Source organism: Cuculus canorus, chromosome 9, assembly GCF_017976375.1.
Source record: "Cuculus canorus isolate bCucCan1 chromosome 9, bCucCan1.pri, whole genome shotgun sequence".
NCBI lineage: Eukaryota > Metazoa > Chordata > Aves > Cuculiformes > Cuculidae > Cuculus > Cuculus canorus.
In genome coordinates, this window is record NC_071409.1 from 3,694,032 (window position 1) to 3,720,535 (window position 26,504).

At 46.0% G+C, this 26,504-nt stretch overlaps 1 protein-coding gene across 3 annotated transcripts; it reads right to left on the reverse strand.

The window, feature by feature from the left end:
* EHHADH (enoyl-CoA hydratase and 3-hydroxyacyl CoA dehydrogenase) lies at positions 1-26,088 on the reverse strand. Of its 3 annotated transcripts, none has more exons than XM_009568947.2 (7): positions 25,932-26,088; positions 19,710-19,813; positions 17,915-18,087; positions 16,178-16,289; positions 15,752-15,856; positions 10,354-10,695; positions 1-2,451 (listed from the first exon to the last, which is right to left on the reverse strand). In XM_009568947.2, exons 1-7 carry the CDS (start codon positions 25,997-25,999, stop codon positions 1,181-1,183), a joined length of 2,175 nt encoding a protein of 724 aa, XP_009567242.2. In that variant the 5' UTR covers positions 26,000-26,088; the 3' UTR covers positions 1-1,180. The 3 variants fall into 3 exon arrangements, with proteins under 3 accessions (XP_009567242.2, XP_053930694.1, XP_053930697.1); XM_054074719.1 differs by lacking the exon at positions 25,932-26,088 and adding an exon at positions 23,090-23,108; XM_054074722.1 differs by lacking the exon at positions 17,915-18,087.
* Between the last annotated feature and the right edge of the window lie 416 nt (positions 26,089-26,504).

A 26,504-nucleotide genomic window follows, 5' to 3' on the forward strand; every position in this document is an offset into this window, starting at 1 on the left:
ATATATCATGCAATCTATCATTAGACATCCAAACACTTTTATTAAAATAAAAAGCAAAAGCTAGACATATAATGATAATCTTCTTGAGCGAAGACCCAGACCAATCTATTCCCCACATCAGAATAGAAGATATATTCCGTAGACACAAGAAATAGAAGACTTTGTTCCAAAGCATCAAGCCTGGAGCAGGTTTGGCCCACTCTCTCTCTGCTCTGTGCTAGAGGTCTGCCTCCTCCATGCGTGCCTGCACCAATATTCCTGCCTACACAGTTCTTGAGCCATGTGCTTCTCAGTGTGCCCTCTGCCCATGTGAAAACCAGTAAATGCCAGGCCAGGCTTCAATCTGATCAATTAGAGCACACTGAGCTCCAAAACCTGGTAGTGGTAGGCAGGGGAGCAGTGGCAATGCGCATTCATACTTAAATGTCCGAAGATGTTTCTGTTCAGACAAAGCTGGGTGGGGATAATGATAACAGAGGACAGAGCCTGGATGCAGAAGGGCAGTCAGGAGCCAACACCACTGAGCAGGATAGTGAGGTCAAAGTGTTTGTAGCTATCCTGTCTTTTACTAAAATCTCCTTTGCAGCAGGAAGGAGGGACGGGACCAGCCCTGCCCCTGCTCTCTGCTCAAACCTGAAACCTGCCGTCTCCAATTCATTTAACTTCACCTCTGAAAGGTGCTGTGCCCCTCAAGCCATCGCTCCCCCGGCAGCGGGAAGGGAGCAGGCTCCAGCTTTGGGCGAGTCAGGGAATCCAGCAGAGAAGGGCTGCGCAGGAAAGGCCTGAACAAACTGATTGAAGGCAGGATCTGGTAGATCCAGTCTTGAGCGAACTGTGACCAACTCTCTCTTGCCTCCTGGTTGGCGTTGTGGGCTGTGGATGCTCCCTCCCTTCCCCAAAGACACACTGGAAGAGATGTACAGCTCTGAAGACCTGAAGGCAGGGCAAAACGAGAGGTTTCTTTACACAGCAACATGGAAAGGAGGTGGGGAAGGCTGGTGGCAGGAAGGGTGGGTGATGGCAGAGCTTTCCAGCAGCGAGACCCAGATCAATCATCGGGCAAAGTTATTCTCTGCAAAGGCCCAGGAAGGACTTTAGTTTTGATTGGAAGAAGTGCAATTACAGCACCTGTTTCATGAGATCAGCCTCCACTGAGCTTAGATAGCAGGCATCAGTGAAATCACAGCTTGTTGTTTTGCTGGCTGAGGCAGGACATCCACTCTTTGATGGGAGGGTTCCCCACAGCTACCAGCTTTTTCAGAAAGGCATTGGGTCGTAGCCCAGGAACATCAGGGTGGGCTTTGGAGTATTCCTGCAGCTTAGCCAGAATGCAAGGGAGCCCAATGGTGGAAGCATAGAACATGGGGCCACCCTTGTGCTTTGGCCACCCATAGCCATTGATATAAATTACATCCAGGTGTTCTGGGCCTGATGCTATTCCCTCAGCTAAGATGGCAAACCCTTCATTGATGAGGGGAAACAAACACCGCTCTAGGATTTCCTCCTGGTCTATCAAGCGGGTTTTGATGTGATGGGCATCTCTGTACTGGGCCAGGAAGTTGTGAATCCACGGATCTGGCTTGGCTGTCCTGCCTCCAGCCTTCTCGTATTGATACCAGCCTTTTCCATTTTTCTGGCCAAACCTGCCATTCTCACACAGAAGATCAGGCAGGGGGCTGTAGCGATGGCCGTGCCGCTGGCGCGCAGGCGTTCCAGGAGGCAGTGAGGCTCCAGTGAGACCCTGACCCTTTCGAGACCTCCAGCCCACATCCAGACCAGCGAGATCTGACATTCGGAAAGGTCCTATCTTAAACCCAAAATCTTCAAGAACCTGATCTACGACTTCTGGTCTGCTTCCTTCCTCCAAAAGGAAAACTGCCTGTTGTACATATGGAAACATCATTCGATTCCCAACAAACCCAAAACAATTCCCTACCACCACTCCAACTTTCTTCAGTGCTTTGGCTAGCTGCATGGCAGTGGCAATGGTGGTGGGGGATGTGTGACGCCCATAGATGATTTCTAACAGCCTCATCACGTGTGCAGGGGAGAAGAAGTGTGTGCCGATGACCTGCTGTGGGCGGCTGGTGGCAGAAGCGATTTCATCGATGTTCAGGGCTGATGTGTTTGTACACAGAAAGGCCTCTGGCTTGCAGATTCTTGATAGCTTGTGGAATAATTCCTTCTTCAGTGCCATGTTCTCAAACACAGCCTCAATAACTAGATCTGTATCCCGCAACATGTCCAAGTCCACAGTGAACTGGAGACGTGCAGGATTATGGAAATCCAGGGGTTGGGCACCCTGCTCCATTTTCGTAGCCTCACGTTCCAACAGGAGCATGACAGCTTTTCTTCCTGTGTTCAAATGCTCCACATTCTGTTCCAGGGCTACAACAGGTATGTTAGCCTTAACCAGAGAAGTCACAATGCCTCGGCCCATTGTTCCCAACCCTAGGGATAAAAGTGAGACAGAATCAGAGACTATGAATAGAAAATGTTACAATTAATCACTTCCATTTCCTTGCATTTCTCCAGGATCAAAGACAGGAAATCAGAGTTTCAGCTTCAACCTGTTAGCAACTTCTAACAGGCAAGCTTTACCCCAAGGGTATCAGCACCTCTCTGTTCCTGTGAGATGGTCCTTCATGGGTGCTTGCAGAATATTAATGTAAGCAAACACACCCCACATGGAGATTCTGACACCAGCAAAACTCAGACAAATGGGTTTTCCTCCTCCTTCCGAGCTTCCTCTTTGTCTCCTTCCTCTTCTCCCTCTGCACTTCATTGTGTTATCTCTGAAACAAACAAATTCAGCTGATCTTGGACATGGATCTTCTCTAAACTTTGCCTCAAGTATCTCTAGCATCTCATTACTGGGTCAAATGGGATGGAAATAACACAGCATTCTGAATACATATTTCAACATCTCTCATCTCCTTTTTAACGACTCTGGAACATCTGTAGCCTTTTGCTTGCCCTTCATACTTTACATTTGGCATCTCTGCCCACTGGGAACTCTCAAAAGTCCTGCAATAAAGGCCATTCCTAACTTTGCAGATTCTTGAAGACACGGTCTTCCTTGTCCAACCATGGAATTATTCATGTTCTTCTTGCCCAGAATTCCCTAAATGAACACTCATTCCAGATGTGGTTTCTTTTCCTCCAAGATCCATACATATACTACTACAAGCTCACAGCCCTTTCCTCTTTCTGAGCCCTCCCACCAGCTCTGCCCTCTTTACTCTAAATAAGGCTGCACGCTTACACTTTCCTATGATATACAACCCACGCTATTTATCCCGGTTTCCCAAGATGGAAGCTTTTTGGGCTACATTAATACAAACTAGTAAGAGAAGGTCAGCACTATTTTACCAGCTTTAAAAGTGCAGAGCATCTTAATGGAAGGATTATTAATATCCTAAATAAAGCAACAACTAGACAAAGTACAGGTCTGTCATAATTCTGTAAAAATGATTTTTTTTAATCCCAGGTTTACAAATGAAAGTCAGCTAAACAAATAAGCAGAAACAAGGGGATTAAAAAATTTCTCTAAAGCAGCTTTGTAAAGAAGAGCTGAAATTATGTCACCATTTAAACAAGTTCCAGCAAACAAGGTCAAACAACATAGTATGTTTTTCCTGCAAGCTGCAGACCCTTGGTTTCGTGCTGTCCACCCTCAGCTCGTGTACACATAAGACATTTAAAACATCTCCTGCTTAGCCATAAGAAGACAGGAATCACTGTCTGGCAGCCTGCCTATAGACCATTGCATTACCAAGCAAACGCTGAAGGGGATTTCTAGGAAATCAGATTTGCTACTTCATAATCGAGTACTATGAAAAGCTAATTTGAAAATGAAACTAGAACAACATGAATCAGTTCTTGGTATTTCAGTGTCCACGGTTTACTGATTGAAAAACCCTATACACAGGCAGCTCCTCCCACTGTGCTCAGAACTCAGGGGCTTGGATATGGTGGCAGGGACAGTTAGAGGCAGATTTTCCCTTGTCTGTGGTGAGCCACACAAACTGCTTTCTTCTCAGACAGTGCAGGAGGGTCAGTCCTCACCTCCTGCAGATCCATCAAGCCTGGCCCTGTCTTTAAGGCTGTCTTTAGACATCAAGCCATTCAAAATCGCTCCCTCTTTGTCACTTCCTTTTTGCAAGATTTTTCCCTAGAATTTCCAAGCTCTAATAATGCACATCCTGGGCCTTATTAACTCTTGGCCCACTCAGCTTCAAAGAATCACAGAATCATAGAATCACAGAATCATTAAGGTTGGAAAGGACCTCTAAGATCATCAGCCTGTGCCAGTGCTTCACAACTCTTTCAGTAAAGAATTTTTTCCTAGTATCTTATCTAAACCTCCTCTGGCACTACTTGTGGCCATTTCGTCTTGTCTTGTGACTTGAGAGACCAGCACCCATTTCAGTAAAACCTTCTTTCTGGTAATTGTAGGGAGCGATGAGGTCTTCCCTCAGCCTCCTCTTCTCTAGGCTAAACAGCTCCAGGTCCCTCACTGCTCCCTTAACTCCTGGGCTCCAGCTCCTTCCCGAGCTCTGTTCCCTTCTCTGGACACGTTCCAGCCCCTCAATGCCTTTCTTGCACTGCGGGGCCCAAAACTGAAGCCAGGATTTGAGGTGTGGCCCCACCAGTGCTGAGTACAGGGGGGTGATCTCTGTCTTATTCCTTCTGGCCACCCCATGGCTGATCCAAGCCAGGATGCTGTTGGCCTTCTTGGCTACCTGGGCCACTGCTAGCTCATGTTCAACTGCTGTGGACCAGCACTCCCAGGTCCTTTTTCACCCAGCAGCTTTCCAGCCACTTTTTCTGGAGTGTTGCCTGGGCTTGTTGTGACTGAAGTGCGGGACCTGGCACTTGGTCCAGTCTCATGACTGAAACCCCAGCAGTTCTCTCACAATATGAACACGTGGCTTCTTCCTAAATCAAAACCTCTTCCATGAGCAGAGGTTCTCCAGCCTTCATCTCAAGGGAAGTTCTGCAGTGGTATCAGCCGCTTCCCCCATTTGCTTCCGTCTACATGTAGTACAAGTACTCCCATCTGGGTTTTAGCCATCCCACGACAAACAGGCATACATGCTTGTAATTCTTCACTTTCTAGGCCACGGGAACAGGCTTACAGATAAGATATGAGCTTGCCAAGCTTGTTTCTGACCTAGAAAAGCTGTCTCTCAACTCACTACATAACTCTTCAGTGGCCTGTATGAAATGATGTTTAATGAAGCTGGCAGAGAAAGTAATGAAAGCCCCAAGGGTTTTGTTACATTAGAGCTTGCACAGCACGACTCCCCTGGAAATGTTTTCTAAAGCCAGGCTATAAAACTAAGGAGAGATGTGGCTATCTAGCAGGGAAAGAAGCATTTCTGAGATCTTCCTCGTGATCTTGAGGAAGAATATATTAGAGCTAAAAAAATGGTAGGGAATCATTGGGCCTTTTATGCGTGGAAGGCTGTAGAAGAAAGAGAAAGGGAAATGCTATATGCTCAGCTCAGCTCACACAGACCAAAACACAGCTAGGAACTACTACTCAATTTTTACTGTATGTTCCTTTTTCGTCCTCAATAGTGTTTTCACTTCCCCCAAGCCATAAGAAAACCTTACATTCTTAGTTTCCACGCAGGGGACTCTTTTCAGAGCTGTGTTACCAACTTTCACACCCAAGAATTTACCAGCTTTCAAAAGAAGACTGGAATCTGCCTCAGAGTGCCTGGGCATCTTGCTTCTGGTCTTTGTTGTGAAACGTGGCTTTGGCATATAAATAAAACTACACTTGAACCCATGCAATTTCAGGCCAAATATGGATATGACAAATCCATTTGCTGGGAAAGCTGACTGAATAATGACTGTTAATTATTGATCTGTCACAAGGTACTTAAAATATGAAAAATCATGCAAAATTAATGGAAGGACTTTAAAAACAAATTTCAAAACAAATGAACTTGAAATATGTACAAAGCAATAATGTACAGTCACACATTCTGGATAAATACAGGTCAGTGGAAAATATTCTGAACTATAAAGAATTTGGACTTTAAAATGCCAGGAAATGGAAATAATACTTTATTGATTGCTAAAAATATAGAGAGACTGTTCCAGCTTTCCTGTTAAAAACAACAATGAGCAATTGGTGGTGGCAGATGGCTGCAGTCTGGAGCTTCTTTATCTAACTGTTTCAGGGTATTAATTTCAAGCAGAAATAATGTGATACTCAAGGCAAGCGGGAAGCTATGGGAGGACTGCAGAAGGGACAGGGATGAACTCTTTTCTGGGTGACAAGGAGCCAGAGAAAGTGGAAAGAGCTGGCAGCCAAGAGTTCAGAGCAAGCAGGAACAAAGGAAATAGGTGACACTGCCTGTGGATGAAGACAGCCATGGAGAGCTTGGCCAAAAGCAGGATGGATCCCACAGAGCTGGGCGTTGCCCCTCCATGAGTCTTTCCACAAACAAACTGCAAGCAGGACTGCATGGGAATGATGGCCAGTTCATCAGCAATGCTACCTGTCAAGCATGCCCACAGAAATGACAGATCATCCCTGATGTTCACTCTACATTAATTCATGGTCAGCAAGCAACATGTCAGCTCTCTCCAAGTTCCTGCTAATATTGGACAGGCTACAAAGCAAGGCTCCTTGGGGCATGGCACTGCTTCCATACCCTAAAGGTCCTCTGTGCCTATGGAAAAGGGACTGGAGGAGAAGTCAGAGTGATCATCTTGGTTGCTTCCCATCATGCAGCAATAAAACAGCGAAGCAGAAGCAGCATAGTGCAACACAGTTTTAGTGTGTGAAACAGCACCACTCTATCTATTGGAAACCAGGGGCTGCATGACCTCTGACCGTCCAAAATGGATGCAAGATCCTGCTCTGACTTCCCTCCTCTCTGCAGCGCAAATAGAAACACCTTGGATCATCTATATAGACTCCATACTTACATGGATGAGCAGCACTAGTTTAGAAGGTGTCAATCCCTCAAAAATCACCCCTAAGATTTTGATTTCTGATGCTGCAAGGATGTACTTAAGATCAAGAACTGGAAATTATGCAATACTGTACAGCATGGTACTGGCTGGAGAATGTGGTTACAGCAGCTTAAAAGAAAAAAATAGAATTGTGTTGGCATGCCTGTCTTGAGTGGTGGGATTCAGAGTTAAAAAGAGTGATCAATAACCTCCAAAACAGATGTCGCTTATCAAACAAAGTGTAAGGTGAAAAACTAGCATAAAAAAAAAACAAGCTATAATTGTGGGCTGCGGGGCTGTATTGACAGCAGCAGTGACTCAGAGAAGGCACTAGGAGTAGTGGTAGGTGTTATGGCTCCAGGTGTGCTGGTAAGCTAACCCTGACCAGCTGGAGCCCCTACCCACACCCAGTCCCTGTAGGCCTCAGAGCCCCTATTTAAGCTCAGCCCTGGGCATTACCTCCTTTCCTAAGCTGTCTTGGAGGATTTTTGTTTCCAGTCATGGCTGTTCTGGGCTGTGGATACTCTGATCTCAGCCTGGCTTCCCAACTTGACTTCAGAGCTGTATCACCGTGTGAACTTCACTTGACCAGTTGGACTTCGAGTGGATTCTCACCATGATTTCTGGGTCTGCCCTGCCTGCCTTGCTCAGGTACTGTACATAACTGATATACTGGGGGGTTGTGCTGCTGTCTGGAGGGAGAAAGGACTTAATAGGAACTTAACGGAGTTCAGTGTGGGAAGTAGAAAGTCCTGCACGTGGGGAGGTCTGGTCTGTCGTATATGCTGGGGCGTGACTGGCTGGAATGCAGCTCTGCAGAAAAAGATCTGGGGGTCCTGCTGGACACCAAGTTGACTACGAGCAGTAATATGTGGGCTAATGGCTTGCTGGGCTGCACTGGGAAGAGAGTGGCTGGCAGGGGTAGGGAAGTAATCCTTCCCCTCTGTTCAGCAGTGCTGAGGCCATACCTGGAGCACAGTGTCCAGCTCTGTACCTCGTACAAGAGAGAGATGGAGCTACCAGAGTGAGTTCAGTGAAGTGCTGCTAAAATGATTAAAGGAATGGAGCGTTTGTTGTATGAGGAAAAGCTGAGAGCTGTGACTCCAGCCTAGAGATGTCTTGAGGAGATATCATCAAATCTTGATACTTGAGGAAAAGGTGTAAAAAAGATGGAGTTTGACTCTTTTCAGTGGGTCCTGGCGACAGGACCAGAGGCAATGGACACAAACTGAAACGCAAGAGGTTCCATCCAAACATAAGAAAACACTTTTTACTGTGGGGCTGACTGAGCGCTGGCACAGGCTGCCCGGAGAGCTTGTAAGCCTTCATCCTTGGAGATACTCAAAATTTGTCTGGACATCATCCTGGGCAACTGGCTCTTGGAGGCCCTGCTTGAGCAAGGGGGTTGGATAAGATGACATTCAGAGGTGTCTTCCAGCCTCCACAATTTGGTGGTTCTGTCCCCTGGGAGGTGTTATTGCCATTGGCTCCCCATCCTTGGGGCACGGATGCTAATTAGCAGAATGTGTTGAATATGGCTAATGAAAGCTGGCTGTTACCTTGAGCAAACTAAGCAGAAGCAAGAAAGAAACATCTTGGTACCTGGTCTTAGCACAATCACTCCTGTAATGCTGTTCCCACTTTGGCTCTGCGTGCTTTATGAAGTGTTGAAAAACTAGGGGAAGGTCAGAGTAATGAAATGAGCAGAGCGTGACGGATTGTGCTCTGCAGCAAAAGTATCAAAGCACTTAGTTTACCCTGAAAAAAAGCAGGGGGTAACTTTAGCATTGTCTGTAGCCAGCTACAAAACCACTGAAACTTGGGGCAGAAATTGGGGCAATTTCAAACCAGGAGTCAGAAACCTGTCTGGAGGTGAGTTGTAACTACTTGATCCAACAGATGGGAGATTTGGCCCAGCTGGTTTGGCTTGGAAATGAGATGGATTATGTTTCTAGTAGAAACTTTCAAACAGAGATTGCATTTGTCCTTAGAATTCCCTCCAGCTCAGTTACAGCACCAAAACAAGCAGATCAGATCTAAACAGCCCTTCTGGCCAAACCGACTGCAAAGGTGACTTTACAAATGTATTATTCTAGCATGATTTATCAGTATGTAGCAAAGAACTCCCATTCTAGCCACTAGGTCATTCCCTCAACTCTGCCAAAGCACACGCTGCAGGACTGACCTGGTTGGGATCATGTATGCCCAAAGTACTATGCTCTTTGAGCCACACAGTAAACTCAGCAATAATTCATGTCACTTTAATTGGATGCTGTAACAGCTACGGGTCCTCCTCATAAGGTTTGTGGATCAATGTTTAAAAATAATTTTCATTAAAATTATGGCATGGCAGCTAACAAAAAGAAGGGAACTTCCACAAAAGGTGTTTCTATGGCCTGAAATGAGCTTTCGGAGAGCTCATATTGCACAGCACAAGAGGCCTGAGGAGCACCTAGGGAGGAGCAATGCTGATCTGGTGAGCTATCTCTGAAACAGAATGGATGTTTTCCAAGTGCTCCATTACTTGTCTAGCAATTTTTGAGTGTTATAATCAACAGGCAGAGCTGAAAGATACTTTTTAAAACTCTCAGCAGTGCATCAAAGGTTTTATTTAAATTGCTCTTATGAAAAATTAATGAAGGCATTATCTTGCTGGGCTACAAAATGGCAGGAGTGGATCCCAGTGAGATGAAATCTTCTTAAAATACAGCTATCAAAACATTTTTGTATTAATATATCCTGGAGTGAGTCTGTGCACATGCACTTGCAGTACTGAACTAGACCAGGAGGAGGAGAATTTCATGCAAACCTACTTACAATATGGAAGAAAGACAGGACTTAACACAGCACTAGTTAAAGGGAACAGGCTGCTTATGGTCCACAAATGAAGCTGTCTCTTAAGTGAGAGGAAGTTATTCTTCCAAAGAAAGAGGTGGCACCAGCAAACAATCTAGTGGATTTTACAGGTTGCCCAGAGAACTGGTGGCTGCCCTACCTGGAGGCGTTCAAGGCCAGGCTGGATGGGGATTTGAGCACCCCAATCCAGTGGGAGGTGTCCCTGCCCATGGCAGGGGAGGTGGAATTGGATGGGCTTTGAGGTTCCTTCCAACCCAAACCATTCCATGATTCTATGACTTGCCATCTGAATTTCTGAGCTTACTAAATCAGTGACAACCTCCCTCCTTGCATGTCCCTATGGGTGTCGAGTCTCTTTGCCTGTGCTGGGTACCAGTGACTTCAGCAAGTGACTGATAGGGAATCCCACTTCAGCCCTCGGTCATGAGTAAAACTTGATTATAGTCATCCTATTCATCCAGCTCCCCTTCAGCTGTAGCTGCAGAGTTGGAAAATGCGACAGCTTTTTCATTCCCTTACCTATCACAGCTGCTTTGTGGATGGGCTGAGGGGAAGCATTTTTCCATGAAGCTCCTCTGGGTGTTGTCCACTTCTGCACTGCTCTCTCCGCAAAGAAAGCGTACTGCAGTGCTTGGGCCTGGCCTGATGTCAGCAGGATGTTAAACAGCTCTCGCTCCTTCCGAACTCCATCTGCAAAGGGCAGCTCTGTGGCAGCTCTGACTGCCTGGAAGCACAGCTCTGGAGCCAGGAACCCACGGGTCTGTTTCTTCACCTTCACAAAAGCCTCCTTGAGAAATGAGTCCATGTGGGGCAGTTTTGGAACTGGCTTCAGGCTGAGCCTGCGGGGTCCCAAGGGCTGGCCTGAGGGTAGAAAAAAATGGAGTTACAGAACAAAGCATCGATATCTGCAAGACTGCAGACTTTCACCCCTTTCTACATAGATTTTGAATGCAGTCTACCTCTGTTCATCCTAAGCACACTGCATTAGGGCTTGCGTAGCACAGTAATCAGGGTCTAGAACTGAAGTGTCTGACATTTCTCTTTAGCTTTCTGCTTGCTCTGACAATTGCAATTTTTCAAGCCCCTTCTCAGACTTCAAAAAAAGCAAGATTTCAATTTCAAAGAAGTAATTATCTCCTCCTTTTCCTCAGCTACAGAGCATCTTGACTTCTCCACTTTTCTTACTCCACAGTCCTGGCCGTCACACTCACATAATTCTTTCTATAAGTGTCAGTACTAAAGATTTTCTCCAGTATTGCTTAGTATTCTGTGCCTAGTTGACTTTGCTAGCCTGATGCACTCCAGCCAGCGTCCAGGCCCAGGCATTTATGAGAGATGGGAAATACATCCTGCCTCCAGTTCTTCCTTGACAGCAGGAGTCCCTCTATTTGCTTTGGGCCTAACCAAGAGGACGGCTCACACAGCGTGAGTTGGGGAGCAAATGAATAACAAGGCAGAGTTCATGGCTCTGTGTCAGCGAGGGGTGGATCAAGCAGCCACACAAATACATGAGGCTCATTACAGACAGAGGTTGCTATGGTGATACCTAGAAAGGATTTTAATTGAGAGAAGTTAGTTATATTTCAGATGCCAAAATCCTCGCCATCCTCTTTGGAAGTACAAACCTTGGTGCCTGCTGGGAGTTCTCTAATCTGTCCATGCTCAGGATGCCCCTATGCTCTTAATCATACAATCATTAAGGTTGGGAAAGACCTCTAAGATCATCCAGTCCAACCATCAGCTCAACACCACTGTGCCTGCTAAGCTGTGTCCTGAAGTGCCACCTCTACATGTTGAACATCTCTGGGGATTGTGACTCCTCCACCCTGGGCAGTCTGTGCCAGTGCTTCAATATTCTTTCTGTAAAAAACTTTTTCCTAATACTCAACCTAAACCTCTGCTGGTGCAACTTGAGGCCACTTCCTCTCATCCTATTGCTTTTTACTGCAGAGAAAAGACTGACGCCCACCTCACTGCAACTGCCTTTCGGGTACTTGTAGAGAGCAATAAGGTCTCTCCGAAGCCTTCTCCTCAAGACTGTGGAGGAACAAGATCAGAAATCAAGGATGTATTCCATTAATATTCCAGCATTTTCACAGAGCCTTTTGTCATCAGAGCCACATCCAGACTGTTAATTGTGTAGTGATGCTATGCACTGCCATCAAGGCTGGATGGCCAAGGGCCCCCCTCGAACAAGAACCTCATCCTGAGAAGTTCTCTGGACCATAGCAATCATTGCCCGAGCTTCTCTCATACGAGCTCTGCCATAGAGGCCTGCTTCCCTCACAGGTGGTGATATTGCATCCAGCTCCTATTTCCTCTTCCTGTGGTCCGAGTTGGGAAAGTGCCAGCACATCAGCAGGAGGCTCAAAAGTGGGAAATGATATGATGCAGGAGCCAGGAATATGGCAGCACTGCAATCATAGCTGCCCAAAGAACAAGTCCTGACTACACCTCTTCTCCAAAGACAGAGCAATGTTTGAGAAATGGAAACATGAGTGCCCGGGATGAATTAAAACACTGATTTCCTGAAATAATGGTCTCCATAGGTCAGGCTTTTAAATTAAACCTTTTAGAGAACACCAAGATGAACACTCACAGTGCAAGTAGCTTCCCTTTTAATCAAGAGTCCATAATGTTTTCACACTGAATCTGAATATAGTTTGTATCTGCCAGTATTGCAGGATTTAGCCAGGATAATGTTCCTTTATTTTGAAATCCTTTCTTTCTCCCCTCAATGTATGTTTTTAACCCAGAAATGCTCTTTATCCACAATCCTTTATTTAGGACATAAATAGCGGGTTTCATTTCATCACAAGAAAAAACCTAAGGTTTGTCCCAGAAAGCAGATCTGATGGCTAGCAGGCCAAAACTGGGCAGATCAAAGGACTTAATGCGACATCTCTGATGTGGGAAGGACTAGTAAAAAAGGAATACTACTGGGAACTACTTGTAAGCATAAATTCTGATGAGGGACAGGAGACGGTTCCTCAGAATGACAAAGAAAAGCAACTCTACTGAGGGTCCTGTTGAGCATTTCTACAGCATCTCCATGCAGCCTCTTTGCCTCTGCGATGCTAATAAGAATCAGCGGCATGCTTATGAACAAGAAAAAATGATCTGAATCCAGACCTGGGACGAAAAGATCAGTGTGGGACACTTGCAGTTTGATTTCTGAAATCCAAGCAGCAGGAACGTCATGAACAGTATCAGACATCAGTGCTGCAGGGAAGCACATCCATGCACAGGAGCAGCACTGATACCTGTTTTGTTTTACCAGGGCTTGTGGTCCAAGTGGCACAAAGAACAGATCAAAACTATAAAATTTCTATCAGCAAAAGCAGCATGTAAGTATGTAGTATTCAATACTGTGCTATTCAAAGCAAAATAACCCCAATTCATCCCCCCAGTTGTAAACGCTCAGGACATTATGGGACTCCACGTGCATAAGGCAGTGCTAGCCCAACTAGGCTGAGTTTGTGAAAATCTGACTGTGGGGCACTTTGCTTGACGTTCTGCCTAATGTAACTGAAAGCCTTTTCCCAACAGCCTCTGTTTAATGAATGCAATTTCCTAACAGCAGGGCCTGTTACTCCTTTGGGCTTTAGTAGACTTGGAAGACATGTGCTTCCTCCACAGTTACTCCTGGTGGCTAACAGTCAAACTCATCATCATCTTTCACACTGAACTAGTCTAAATTGAACTGATTTTGCTTAGCTCTTTGGTGCTTTACTGTAGAGCCATAAAACACTTTTATGCTCTGAGAAGACCATAGAAGCGTAGAATGGTTTGGGTTGAAAGGGATCTTAAAGATCATCCAGTTCCAACCCCTGTGCCACTGGATTGTGTTGCTCAAAGCCTGATCCAACCTGGCCTTGAACACCTCCAGGGATGGGGCACCCACGATTTCTCTGGGCAACCTGTGCCAGGGCCTCCTCATCCTCATAGGAAAACATTTCTTCTTCAAGATCTCATCTAAATCTCCCCTCTTTCAACTTAAAACCATTCCCCCTTGTGCTATCCCTGTACTCCCTGATAAGAAGCCCCTTCCCGGCTTTCGTGTAGGCAAGATGATACAGGTCAGCCAGCAGATGTGGTTAGATGGGGGATGATCAAAGAAGAGGAGAGCCTCAAAGAAGCAGTCTGTACAGAGAAACAGCAGCTTGGTCCTTCTCTGCCCACTGAGGAAGGCAACAGCAGGCCAGCAAGAGGTGGGCAGGGTAAGCTGCACATCACTGCCTGCCACAAGCAATTACAGCAATTTTTCAATTCTGAGATGCCATCAGGTGGACAAGTGATGTAATGCATCTTTAAATTAGTGCTGAGATTATCAAGCACACTTATTGAAAGAACATTCTCCTTGTCTCCAAGGATTTTGCTCCTGTCTACTCCTTCTAAGAAATGCCAATCTCTGAGTATCAGCTAACCTGAGGCTAAATGGGGCATTAAAACTTCTCATGGCCTTCTGCAAGGTCTAATGAGAAATTTTTCAAGCAGGAAAGAAACAGATTAACTGATGTTTCAGTATTTTCACTGTTAAAGCCTGTACTGGAAATGCCAGTAAAGCCATAGGAAAGAGTCTGAAAGCATTTTTGAAGTTTTGGAGTTGGTATATAGTGTAATGTGCAACACCTTCAATAACATTAGTCATTTTTACTGGGTTAACTGCCATGAACAATGAGAGCTCGGGACAGGTTACCTGCTGAACATCCAGCCAGGATCCTAGTAAGCTTATACAGTTTTTCGAGAAATTTTCCTTAGCAGTGACAATTTCCAATTAAGATGAAGCTACAGAAGCAGAATCTGCCAGTCATGGTAGCCGACTTAAGTTCCAAGACAGCAAGTTACACTGAGGAACACTGTGCTCAATGATTCATTCCTGAGGCTCTCCTCTAAGGCCAAGCTGGATTTCACAATTGTCAACACAAGGTCTGTCATGGAATAAGTCTGTGAAGCATACAAGACACTGATCTTTAAGAACAGCCTGTTCATTGAACTATCTTAAAAATATAGTGCACAGTCCTCCAGGACAAAGCTTAAGCTGCTTCAACTCCTAGCACAGGGGAAGCACTCCTACGAAGAAGAGCAAGCCTTGTTTGTAGTGAGCTGCAGAAGCAGCCCCACAGCTTGGAAAAGCATTGCCTACGAAGGCCATGTGAGCAAAGCAGAAAGGGTTTCCTGCTACCTTCCATGCGTCTCTATGACAGAGCTCCAAATGAACTCCTGATGGAAGTCAGTGGTCTGTTTCCAAAGATGCAAGGAGGTCAGCAGTGGAAAAATACACTGTTTTCTCTTAAGGGAACGCTCCTCATGCTGCACAAGGAATGTTCTTCTGTGTTAACTCCAGTGAATTAGATTCTGCTATTTCTAAGGTGGGGGAAAAAAAAAAATAAATCTCTATCACTCCCACCTCCACAGGCCATTTTTGTGCATAGCAGCTAAAGGATTAGGGACAGAGTCACTCACAGACTCATAGATCATTACCTTGGGCTGAGGATGTGCCAGGCCCTCCATTATTATTAGTTATTTTTGATCAGCATTTACTGATGTGCAACCAGAATACATGCAATACCAGCAGTGATCCAAAACTATCTATGGAAAAAGAGCACATACTCCCAAGAATCAGTGGAGTGCAGCAGCCTAGGGGAGGATGTAAGTTTGGATATATAATTAAGAAGCAAGAGGACCTGATATGTTCTCCAAATCCGCACTTGAATTTCTGCAGCTCTCCAGCATCTGAATTTTTCACTTCGTACAGCAGAGAACAAGTTCTGCAATTAATTCTATCTCATACGGATGCCAAAACCCAATGAATGGAACATATAAATTGGAACAAACTGGTGGGCTTTGTTCTGACTCCCTCCAGCCCTGAAATATCACCAATTATTTCTTGGCATTGCTACAATTCATTCCTCACCGATCACTTTATTTGCCAAGCGAATTACTGCTTCAACTGTGTTTTCTTCCACAACTTCATCAACCAAGCCCAGCTTCAGTGCTTCATTTGCTGAAACATGTCTTCCTGTGACAAAAAGAGAAATAAAGTGACTACAGAGGGGCATGGTGGGCAATTTCACTCCTTTCCATCTGATGAAATGACTTGTGTGCAGCTGGCTTCAAATCTGAGACACACTCATTATCAGATTCATAAAATGAATTACTAACTACATCCCTCAGATGCATCTGTGTCATTTTTTTTAGCCCACCACTAGTGGAGGCAAGAGGAATTCCAACCCAAGCGCCTACAGAGGTAAAAGAGATTCATGTTTCTTACACCAAGCTGGTAGTATGACTCAGTGCGATATTCTTATCTACGGAGCGAGGCCAAGACACATTACTTTACCTGTAGTGATTATATCCAGAGCGGCTGGTACCCCGATCAGTCGGGGTAGTCGCTGAGTGCCTTCTGCACCTGGAAGTAACCCAATGGTGACCTCTGGTAAACCCATCTGCGCCTAAAATGAAGTAAAATTCAATAACAAATCAGATTAGCAAGACTGATAATTATAAACTGAGTAGAATAGTGGAAAGGCAAGCAGACACAGTTCGCATGTTGCTCCTCCAGGAAGCTTCAAAGCCTCCACACAAACTTCATCCTTGCTTTTTGCCATGTAAGACATTTAAGATAAAAGCCCACTCAACCATTTCAAGACCTTGAGTACGAATGCACAGGAACAACAGAACATGCATCATGTAGGGGACGTTTAGATTGGATATTAGGAAAAATTTCTTTACAGAAAGAGTGGTGAAGCATTGGCACAGGCTGTCCAGGAAGTGGTGGAGTCCCCATCCCTGGTGGTGTTCAGAAAACGTGTAAAAGTGGCACTTTGGGACGTGGTTCAGTTGGCACAGGGCTGCTGGGCTGAGACGGTTGGACAGGATGAGCTTAGAGGTCTTTTCCAACCTTAATAATTCTATGACCCTTCAGTGGATGCATGTGTGTTGGCTCTGCACTGGAGGAGAGCTTCAGGGCCACCAGCATCCCCCAGACTGACATTTGTAAACGAATGCTTTCAAGCAGTTGCTACCAAATGCCGGAAGGCACTCTCTGATCTAACTGCTACCTCTTAGCTCTAATTCCTGGAAATTTAGTGAAGGAGAACCTGTACCACTTATGTACTGAACTATTCCCTCATCTTCCTTCAAACAGCTCTTGCTGCACTTGACATTTAGACAGGTTATGCCAGGGAAGCCTGGCACAGCAGGGGGGTGGGTTGCTCTGTCTTCTTTTGATCTAGTCTGTTTTTTTACCTTACTGGAAAAAAAAATGAAAAGTTTAAGGTCTGTGCTTTTCCCATGGAGCTCTTATAAGATCTGGATCATTTTAAGACCAGTATTTAAGGCACCCAGCTCAGGTGGTGTATAGGGTGATGTGGAACACCCTTCTATGCTGTTATAGCAACCCACGCTGTTGCGTCACTGCCAAAGGGAGGGGTGACCAGGTACTACTAAAAGCAGCTCACCATTCCTGAATCTTGAGGGAGGGGATTCAAGAAAAAAAATCTGATCATTCTTTAGAAGAGTCTTAAAGCTGTTTTATGGTCAGAGTGCTCCCTGAGGAACCAGAGCTCACAGGGAATCAAACTGTAAGTGCTTCATGCTAGCTGAGTTTCAACTACCTATTCAAACTAGGTCACTAGCAGAAAGAAATGCAATGTTCACAGAGCTGAGGGTTGAAAAATGAGTAGTAAAAAGGAAGTCGTGCTGCCCGAGCCAGTAAGATCAGAATATAGATAATAGCTACTGAGACCAGGGCAAATTAATATTTGGTTACTGAAGTTTCTATGCAGCCATCTTATTCTCCTAGTTACAAATAATTTTCACATTTAGAAATGACTTGAAATTAGTTATTTAGTAAGATTTATAAAGCCATGTCAAGGGGGTTGGTGTAGGGGAAGAACGTCCGAGCACCCAGACTTGCATCGCATAGCTACAACCCCCCTCCTCCTCCTCCAGGCAGATGATCCCAGGAAAGGCGTGCTGACCCACTGCTCTCTAGGAGCAGCCTCCCCCCCGGCCATGGCCATATGCACACGGCTCATGCTGCTTTCACCAGCCTCTCTAGCTCACACCATGTTACCTTCACGTGTGCAATCCGATAGTGACAGCCAAGGGCCACCTCAAGGCCTCCGCCAAAGGCAACGCCTTCAATGGCAGCCACCACAGGCTTCTTGCTCCTTTCTATGAGAGAGACGATAGGGCCCAAGGCACCACCATCTCTCTTTGAAGAAGAAAATCCTCGAATGTCAGCTCCTGAGTTAGCACAAAGAGTTGAAGATGAATTAGGTGGGAAGGCAGTGACTGAGGGCATTGCATGCACTCTTAGTAAATTTGTGGATGGCACTGAGCTGGGACGAAGTGTTGATCTGCTTGAGGGTAGGGAGGCTCTGCAGAGGGATCTGAACAGGCTGGATCAATGGGATGAGGTTCAACAAGGCCAAGTGATGAGTCCTGCACTTGGGATGCAACAACCCTGTGCAGCTACAGACTAGGGGAAGAGTGGCTGGAAAGCTGCCTGGCAGAGAAGGACCTGGGGATGTTGGTTGACTGTGACTGAACATGAGCCAGCAGTGGCCCAGGTGGCCAAGAAGGCCAACGGCATCTTGTCCTGTATCAGAAACAGCGTGGCCAGCAGGTCCAGGGAAGTGATTTTGCCCTTTTACTTGGCATTGGTGAGGCCACTCCTCGAATCCTGTGTTTAGTTTTGGGTCCCTCACTATGAGACAAACATTGAGGGGCTGGAACATGTCCAGAGAAGAGAATGGAGCTGAGGAAGGGGCTGGAGAACAAGTCTTACGAGGAGCGGCTGAAGGAACTGGGGTTGTTAAGCCTGGAGAAAAGGAGGCTGAGGGGATACCTCATCACTGCCTGCAACTGCCTGAAAAGGGGCTGTAGTGACGCGAGTGTTGGTCTCTTCAGCCAAATAACAGACAATAGGATGAGAGGAAATGGTCTCAAGTTGTTCCACGGGAGGTTCAGATTGGACATCAGGAAAAATTTCTTCACTGAAAGGGTTATTGGACACTGGCAGAGGCTGCCCAGGAAGGTGGTTGAGTCACCATCCCTGGGGCTGTTTAAAAGAGGGTAGATGAAGTGCTCAGGGATCTGGTTTAGTAGTGGACAGGTAAGGTTGGATTTGATGATCTCAAAGATCTTTTCCAACCTGGTACTTCTATGATTCTACGAATGGAATGGTCCTTCTGCCTGTGCTTTGGAACATAGCTGCTCACAGACAATGAAGTCCTTGCAGAGCAGGCTGCTGGCAGGAGAGTGGTTAACAGGAATAGGCCTCTTTGGGGATTACTTTCAAGAAACCCTGGCTCCTTGAGCCAATTCAGATTGCTCAGAGGAAGGCTAAGTACAGAAATACATTATAACTGTAACAATCGTGCATTTACTACAGAAGTTTGCAGACACACGTGGTTTAGTTTGAAAGAAACACAACAATTAAGCGTATGTTACAACTAAGAATCAATGTAGAGCTCTACAGAAATTCCCCTAGCTTCCCAGATTTCTACAACTGGAGAAGGTATGTTATTCACGCCTGCCCCACCCCAGTTATGTCCCATACACCGGACCACTTGGTGGGCCAGGGATTTTACACGTCAAAGGCACAGAGAGTACGGAGGCACCAGCATGTCAGGGGGATGAGCAGCTGCCCCCCATTTCAGCATGAACATTCCATCTTGTTTTTGGCCTGGACAGTCCAATTTGTCATATGTCCCATGTCAAGATAGCAGAACAGCAAAAGCCCACTGTCTTGTGGCTGCTTCACTGACTTTCATCAGCAGTGTTATGAGGCAGAGAAAATTCAGACATGGTACATGGAAAGAATTTTCTCTTTTGCCTTTACTGTTTAAAGAAAAATGTCTCACCTGCACTGAATTTCCCATTGTCACCACAAATCATAATGGCTTTCACGGAAGGATCTGCATCCGCTTTCTTCAGTCCATCCTCTAATGCCCGGAGAACCGGCAAACTGAAATAAGTTAGAGATTCAGTGAGTCACATTACGTCCCCAAGAGGTCTGTGTTACGAAAACCAATGCCAAGCGCCCCAGTGAAAATGAGCTATAAGCCCAAGCAGGTCTATCTTTCAGCCTCTCTTCCACCACTGCCTCTCTGGATGAATCCGTTCTCCCTCTTGCTTCAAGGGCAAGTGCCAAAATCCAACAAGCTTATAACTGCTGCCCTGTCACTCACTGCCTGGAGAGTCTTATTGTGGCTACGATATTGCTGTTTCCAAAGTGAGCAGCACAGGGAGATATTCTTTTGAAAATGCCTTTATGAATTAAACATTCAGATTTTTAGGAAAACAGTTTAGCATAATTTAAATGTCATTAATGTTAAGCCACTGACAATCTAAGAACTTCTCAAAAGGGGAAATGAGCTCCAGGGATAAAAAACCTCTCTTTCAAATACCTGAAACAGAGTTCATACTGTGCTGATAATTAGAGCGCTTTCACCTTGCCAAGATCTGCACACAGGTCCAGATTTAAACCTGTGTGGGATCCCGTCAAAGTGAATTTGAGCTTAAAACACTAAGTAGAATTTCTTCTTTTGTCTCATCTGAACACATTTCCACAAACAGAAGCAGTAAATGTGGCCAGCAAAGAATTAATCAAGAACTTCAAAACAGAACAGTAAAATTCTAAATAGCATATTTACAAATCAGATATTTGAAAAACACCTGGCCTGGCTGTATGCCCGCTTGGCATCTGACACGTAGGAGTAAATTGTGTGTGTGTGGGCATGGAGAGTAAAGTCTGCTTTAGAGGACAGCAATAGTAGGTAAAAATAGAAGCATTAACATTTAATTAATATAAATATTAACACAAATTGTGTGTGTGTGTATAATTTAGATGCTAAAATACATTTGTATATGTGCACTTGTAAGTATATAAGTGTACATATAGTTTGTGAGACAGGCTTTTCTGTGTGCATGTGTATATGTAGATGATGCCTCCAATTCAGAAAGTCTGAGCCACAATGGTTGGAGGCTGGAGCAACACTCAAAGGAGTATCGGACATGCCCACCCATCCCATATAAATACAGTTTCTGGTCCTGGACCTTCTCCAAACTGCCAGCTGTTTCACATGTGAGCTTGGCTGATGTCAGGTGGAGGAGTGTGAGTTGAAAAGAACTGAGAGAACCATAGAATCATGGAATGATTTGGGTTGGGAAGAACCTCAAAGCCCATCCAGTTCCAACCCCCCTGCCATAGGCAGGGTCACCTCCCACTGGATCAGGTTGCTCCAAGCCCGATCCAGCTCGGCCTTGAACATCTCTAGGGATGGAGCAGCCATGACTCCTCCCGGCAACCTGAGCCAGTGCCTCCCCACCTTAAAGGCCTGATGCAGACTCAGTTTGTGCATGGTTTTCAATACATTTGAGGGCATTTCACTTAAAAAGACAGCTTGCCATAAAGGAGATGAAAAAAAGGATCACCGTGTAATGCTTCTTGCTGCGCCCAGGGCAGGATATCACATTTATATAAGGCAGCAGCTTGCAGCACTGAAGTGGTAAAGACTGAAAAGGCAAACTAGGGGAGCAGACACAGTGCTGTAAGCCAACTGTGTGATTCCCACCAGCCAACCTCTGCATGCTCCTCCTTCCAAACCATCAGTTCAGAGAAGCTCTTAGCAAAGCCTATGAATCTGGGCTGTTGCTGAGCAGAGAGTTGGGGTCTGTCTAAGGGGTCTCCAAGAGGGGCTGCTGCCTGAATAAGGCTCTGCTACCCAGAAGGGCCAGTGAGAGCCCTGAAACCTGGCAAGCACAGACTGGGAAACGTGTTGGTTTTGGAGACAGAACAGCTGGTTATGTACCGATCGCCTCATCCAGACTTCAAAGGCAACTCTGACATTAATGATGGTTCTGAAAGCTGAAAATTAAAATGAGAATAAATTGGTGATGACAAAGAAAAACTATCAGGTGACTCTGCAAAGGTCCTTCCAGCGTGCATAGTTCCATGTAGCAGAACGTGACAGCCTTGCCAATTTTAATAGATTATTTCATATTATGTAAGAAAAAATATGTAATAAAATTGGGGTTTATCTCACTCCCTTTGGAATATCAAGTGCTACAGCTGCTGCTATTTGAGGAGGACCCACAGGCTGCACCCAGTGCTCGCTGCTCTCAGAAGTCGAGTTTTACGTCACTGGAGAGTCAGGCCACAGAAATACCAAATTCACTTTGTGCTGGAAGATTAAATCATAGAATAGTTTGGGTTTGGAAGGGACCTTAAAGATCATCTAGTTCTAACGCCCCTGCCATGGGCAGGGAAAACCTTTATGAAATGTCATAACACTTTACAAATCATGGTGCAAAAAACGGCAAAAACTGTGTACTAGGATTCCAAACAAACGTTAAATTATGGATTTGAAAATATTGTGTAGAAAAACGGCATGATTCTTTCTCAGGAGCAGGAAAGAAGCAATCAAAGCGTTTCTGTGTCTCCAACAGGCACGTGATCAGCAGATGCAAAATGCCCCAGCAAAGGTTTGCCTGCATTAAACAGAAAGGTTCAGGATTTTATGTAGGAAATGAGTTACAAGTGCTTAGCACTTACAACATTCTCCTACCAGAAGCAAAATTAATCATCAAGGCTGCCACAAAATCATAGTTCTACACCTACATGACCTGTATTGAACCAAGAGAAATTATTTTTGCTCTTGCATAAATATTTCTTCTCCTTCCATGCAATTTTTTCCTAGTGGGAGTATTTTTTTGTTTGTGGGATAAAAAAAAAGAAATATCAGGCTCATTGCAGTTTCTTGCTTTTCTAAGATGGAGTGGGAAGTTTGCCTCGGGATATGTTACAGTCCAACACAGAGGCTGCCTTGCTTTGTAACTCGTATATCATCACTAGTACTAAAAGATGTAATTTTTGATGAAAGCATTGTAGTAAAATGTACAATAGCAAAATGACAAAAATACTCAAGAGTATCACAACTTCAAACAGCCAGAGCATTAAGGAAACAAAAAGTCATCATAATTTGCACAAGTTCTTCATTACTGTGACACTGCCATTCATTTAACGGTAACAATGCAAAAATTTACGCCGTGCATTCCAATCAACACTTAATCCCATGCTGCGCAGTCAGCTCCACCACGTGTGCAATTTTGACAGCAAGAGAAGTGATTCTGCCAAGATGATTCAGCATCCCAGGTTTCAGAAACACACAGCAGGTGCTGTTAAAGAACACATGCGCACCAGGGGAAGAGAATATTCGTGGAGGTCACCATGCCAGCTTACCTCTCCTTGGCATAAACTCATTGCAGTGATGATGTGCTGGATTTGTAACAAGGGTTTATTGTTTACCTTAATAATTGCAGATTTTAGCTAGCGTTTGTGAATGGGGACTTAAGTCTTCAAAAAAAAAGAAAAAAAAAAAAAGAGAAAGAAAAGTAGTTTAAGGATCTCCTGAAAATTGACTCAGTCACCTTTAAAGGAGCAAGACCCAAATCCAGCAGCAGAAAATGCTGTTTATGGAGAACATGCAGGTCTGGTCCTTCGCCCTTGCACTTCCCCCAGCATCCACAGTCCCTGCACAGGGGATGTTGCTATGCATGTCTACACACGTTCTTTTTAGCACCCCTTTTATACACCTGCTGTCCGTGAATTTGCCTAACCCCTTTCTGATCCTCGGATCCATCTGCCTCCACAGACTCCTGCAGCAGCAGGCTCTCTAGTATCTATTTTAAAGCAATCTCCTAGTTCAATCAAATGCCCCTAATTCAGCTGTTGCAGGATTTCAGAATTTATTTCCTTTCTTTACAATTTCATAAACCTTGACCACCTTCTCCAACAGTCTTTTTCTCTCTTTTTCTGTCCCTTTCTGGATCACCCCTTACCCTCCTGCAAATGCAAAATCGAGAACTACACACAATTCAGATGTTTTACATTGCAGAAAAGTCATGCACTCTGCTTTGTTTTCTACAGACATCCTGATGGTACCCAGTGTTTTGTGGGCCTCCTGGGCTGCGCCAGCACATCAAGCTGATGATTTCACAGAACTGCCCAAGGTAAGAATCCCTTCCATGAGCTGTAACTGCTAGTTCTGAGGTCAGCATGCTGTAAGCTTGTCCTGGGTTGTATATTTTAATCTAAGGAACGTTTTGCTATTGTTTTTTAGTATGCCTTGATCTACTCTATTTTTCTTTAGTCCTAATTTCCAGTTTGCATCTCTCCTGTCATGTTTTATGGGCTTTCTTGGTCTCCACATTTCAGTCAGCTTTCCACTTCTTAAAATCCCCAAACTTTTCCTTTTTCATCAAGCCATGCAGGCTTTTACTGGATCACTTGGTGGCTGAAGAGTCTTACCTGGGCTTCTAGGAATGTTAAAAAACCAAAATCTCAAGCCCGAACAACAACAATCCAGCCTCCACTCTTGATTCAGTCTTATTACCTTCACTTCTGAGGATGGAGACGGGACAATCAGTTACCTTTGGTCTGACAGAGCTGTACCCTGTGGGCACGGAGGGGCAGAGTAAAGGGCAGCAGAGGCAGGGGCCAGTCCTGAAGAGGCTGTTGTGCAGGTGAATGTGGTTGCTGATCAAAATCAGGAGGCAGCTTTGGGTTTTCTGAAGTGCTTTGCAAAAGAGGCAGGCTTAAGGTTCCTTAAGCATTTATCTGTGTTTTGTTTTTGTGGTAAGGATGGCAGGTTTACTGTGGGCACAGACTGAAAGTTTTCTTAGGCTGGTCTTGGTACAGGAGGTCCAAGGGATGTCTTGCACCCTGCAGCTCTGGCAGTCCTGCATGTCAAGTCCATCTAACCTCATTAGGTCATTCCAAGTTTGTTTTCTCATGACTCATTTTCTGTCCACATGAAAATAACCTCAGGCTGCTTTTCAATGTATTGCAACAAACCAGCGAGCACTGCCCGTCACTGCAGAGCAACTCAGCTTGCTACAGCAGGCTGTGTTTCCTATTCATGCTCTAACTTGCCTCCTTCAGCTCCTTTTAAACCAACCTCCTGGTTCACAAGATTGCAGTGCGTTCTTTTGGCTTGTGAATACACACTGAATAGACACCAGACTCGTTACAGAACAGCTCTTCAGCTACAGCAGCTTAAAAATGGTCTCTGTGCCACTCGGAACTAGAGGAACTAAACCACACACCTTATTGCAAATGATGTAAAGTCAAAAAGCACGTGTGTTCTTTCCAAAACACATGGAAAGCTAAAATGCCAGGGGCTCCTACAGACTGGTGTTTGACTCGGTTTTTCACTGGCTTGGGTCTGAGATCACTTGGGGCCTTTCTTGACCAAGATCAGTATCCAGAGGTGAATTCCGTACTCATTTTTACAAGGCAAATGAGCTGCCTTAGCTTCTGAGAGCCTTGGCTGTGGTTTAATCCCGGTGCCAGCTCTTCTTCTTGAACCATGTCTGCATCCACAAAACCCTTTGCCCTGAGCTCGCGCCCTCTTGGCTGCACAGGGACTTGGCTCGAGGGACGGAATGCCTGGAGCAGGTGCGGAGCCGAGAGGCAATGCTGCCTTTCACCTGTGAGCTCCCAAGCACAGGGTGAAAGGGCAGAACTGCTAATGTTTGGGGAAGGGAAACGCACGCAGGTTTGAAACAGCTTCCAGGGGAGCAGAGAGCGAGTATGGACCGCTGAGACCGACAGCGCTAAGAAGAGCCCTAGTAGTGAAGGAAAATGGAAAAGCAGAGGAAGGCAAGGAGAGGATCCAAGGGCTGGACAGGCTGGGCGAGCTGAGGCTGTTCAGCCTGTAAAAGAGAAGGCTGTGAGGAGACCTTAGAGCAGCTTCCAGCACTGACAGGAGCTCCAGGAGAGCTGTGGAGGGGCTCTTGATCAGGGAGGGCAGGGATAGGACGAGGGGAAGGATTTTCAGCTGAAGGAACGGAGATTGAGAATGAGAGTTTAGGCAGGGCGCTGAGGTTCCCTGGCTGCCCCGTCCCTGGAGGCGCTCAAGGCCAGGCTGGATGGGGCTCGACGCAACCGGGTCCAGCGGGAGGTGTCCCTGCCGGTAGTTTTAAAGATCCCTTTCCACCCGAAGCATGGGGCGCCCCGGGCAGCGGAGCACCCCGGGGCAGCGGAGCACCCCGGGACAGCGGAGCCGCTCCGCTCCCGTTACCTGAGCGCGTTGACGGGCGGGTTGCACAGCCGGATGGCGGCCACGGCCCCCGCTCGCCGCTGCGCCATGGCGGCACTCTCGGCGCCCGCTCCCTGCGCGGCCCCAGCTCCGCCCGGCCGGGCGGGGACAGCGGGGCCCGTCCGAGGCGCGGAGCCGCAGGGGCGGAGGGTGGAGGGGCGCTCGGAGGCGGGCAGGGGCGGCACCCAGCCCGGGGAGCGAGGGTTTGTGCTCCTCGAGCGAGGTGTGGGCTCCGTGGCTGAGGGAGCGGGAGCAGAGCTCTGCGGGGAGGGGGAGTGTGGATCGAAAAGAACTGAGGGAGCCACAGAATCATGGAATGGTTTGGTTGGAAGGGGCCTTAAAGCCCATCCAGCCCCACACATTTTTCCTTTCAAACATTGCTTTTCCAGATGTTGATCGTTCTTTGGAGATGATAACAAGTCTTACGAGGAGCGGCTGAGAGAGCTGGGGTTGTTTAGCCTGGAGAAGAGGAGGCTGAGGGGAGACCTTATTGCTCTCTACAACTGCCTGAAAGGAGGTTGTGGAGAGGAGGGAGCTGGGCTCTTCTCCCAAGTG

What these genes read in the sequence shown, in the direction of transcription:
- EHHADH (XM_009568947.2), bottom strand. Translation starts at nt 25,999, where the DNA reads ATGGCGCAGCGGCGAGCGGGGGCCGTGGCCGCCATCCGGCTGTGCAAC. An exon ending in CCGCCCGTCAACGCGCTCAG is followed by an intron (nt 19,814 to 25,931) that starts GTAACGGGAGCG and finishes AACTTATTTCAG; the next exon opens with TTTGCCGGTTCTCCGGGCAT. An exon ending in CTTGGCAAATAAAGTGATCG is followed by an intron (nt 10,696 to 15,751) that starts GTGAGGAATGAA and finishes TTCTACCCTCAG; the next exon opens with GCCAGCCCTTGGGACCCCGC.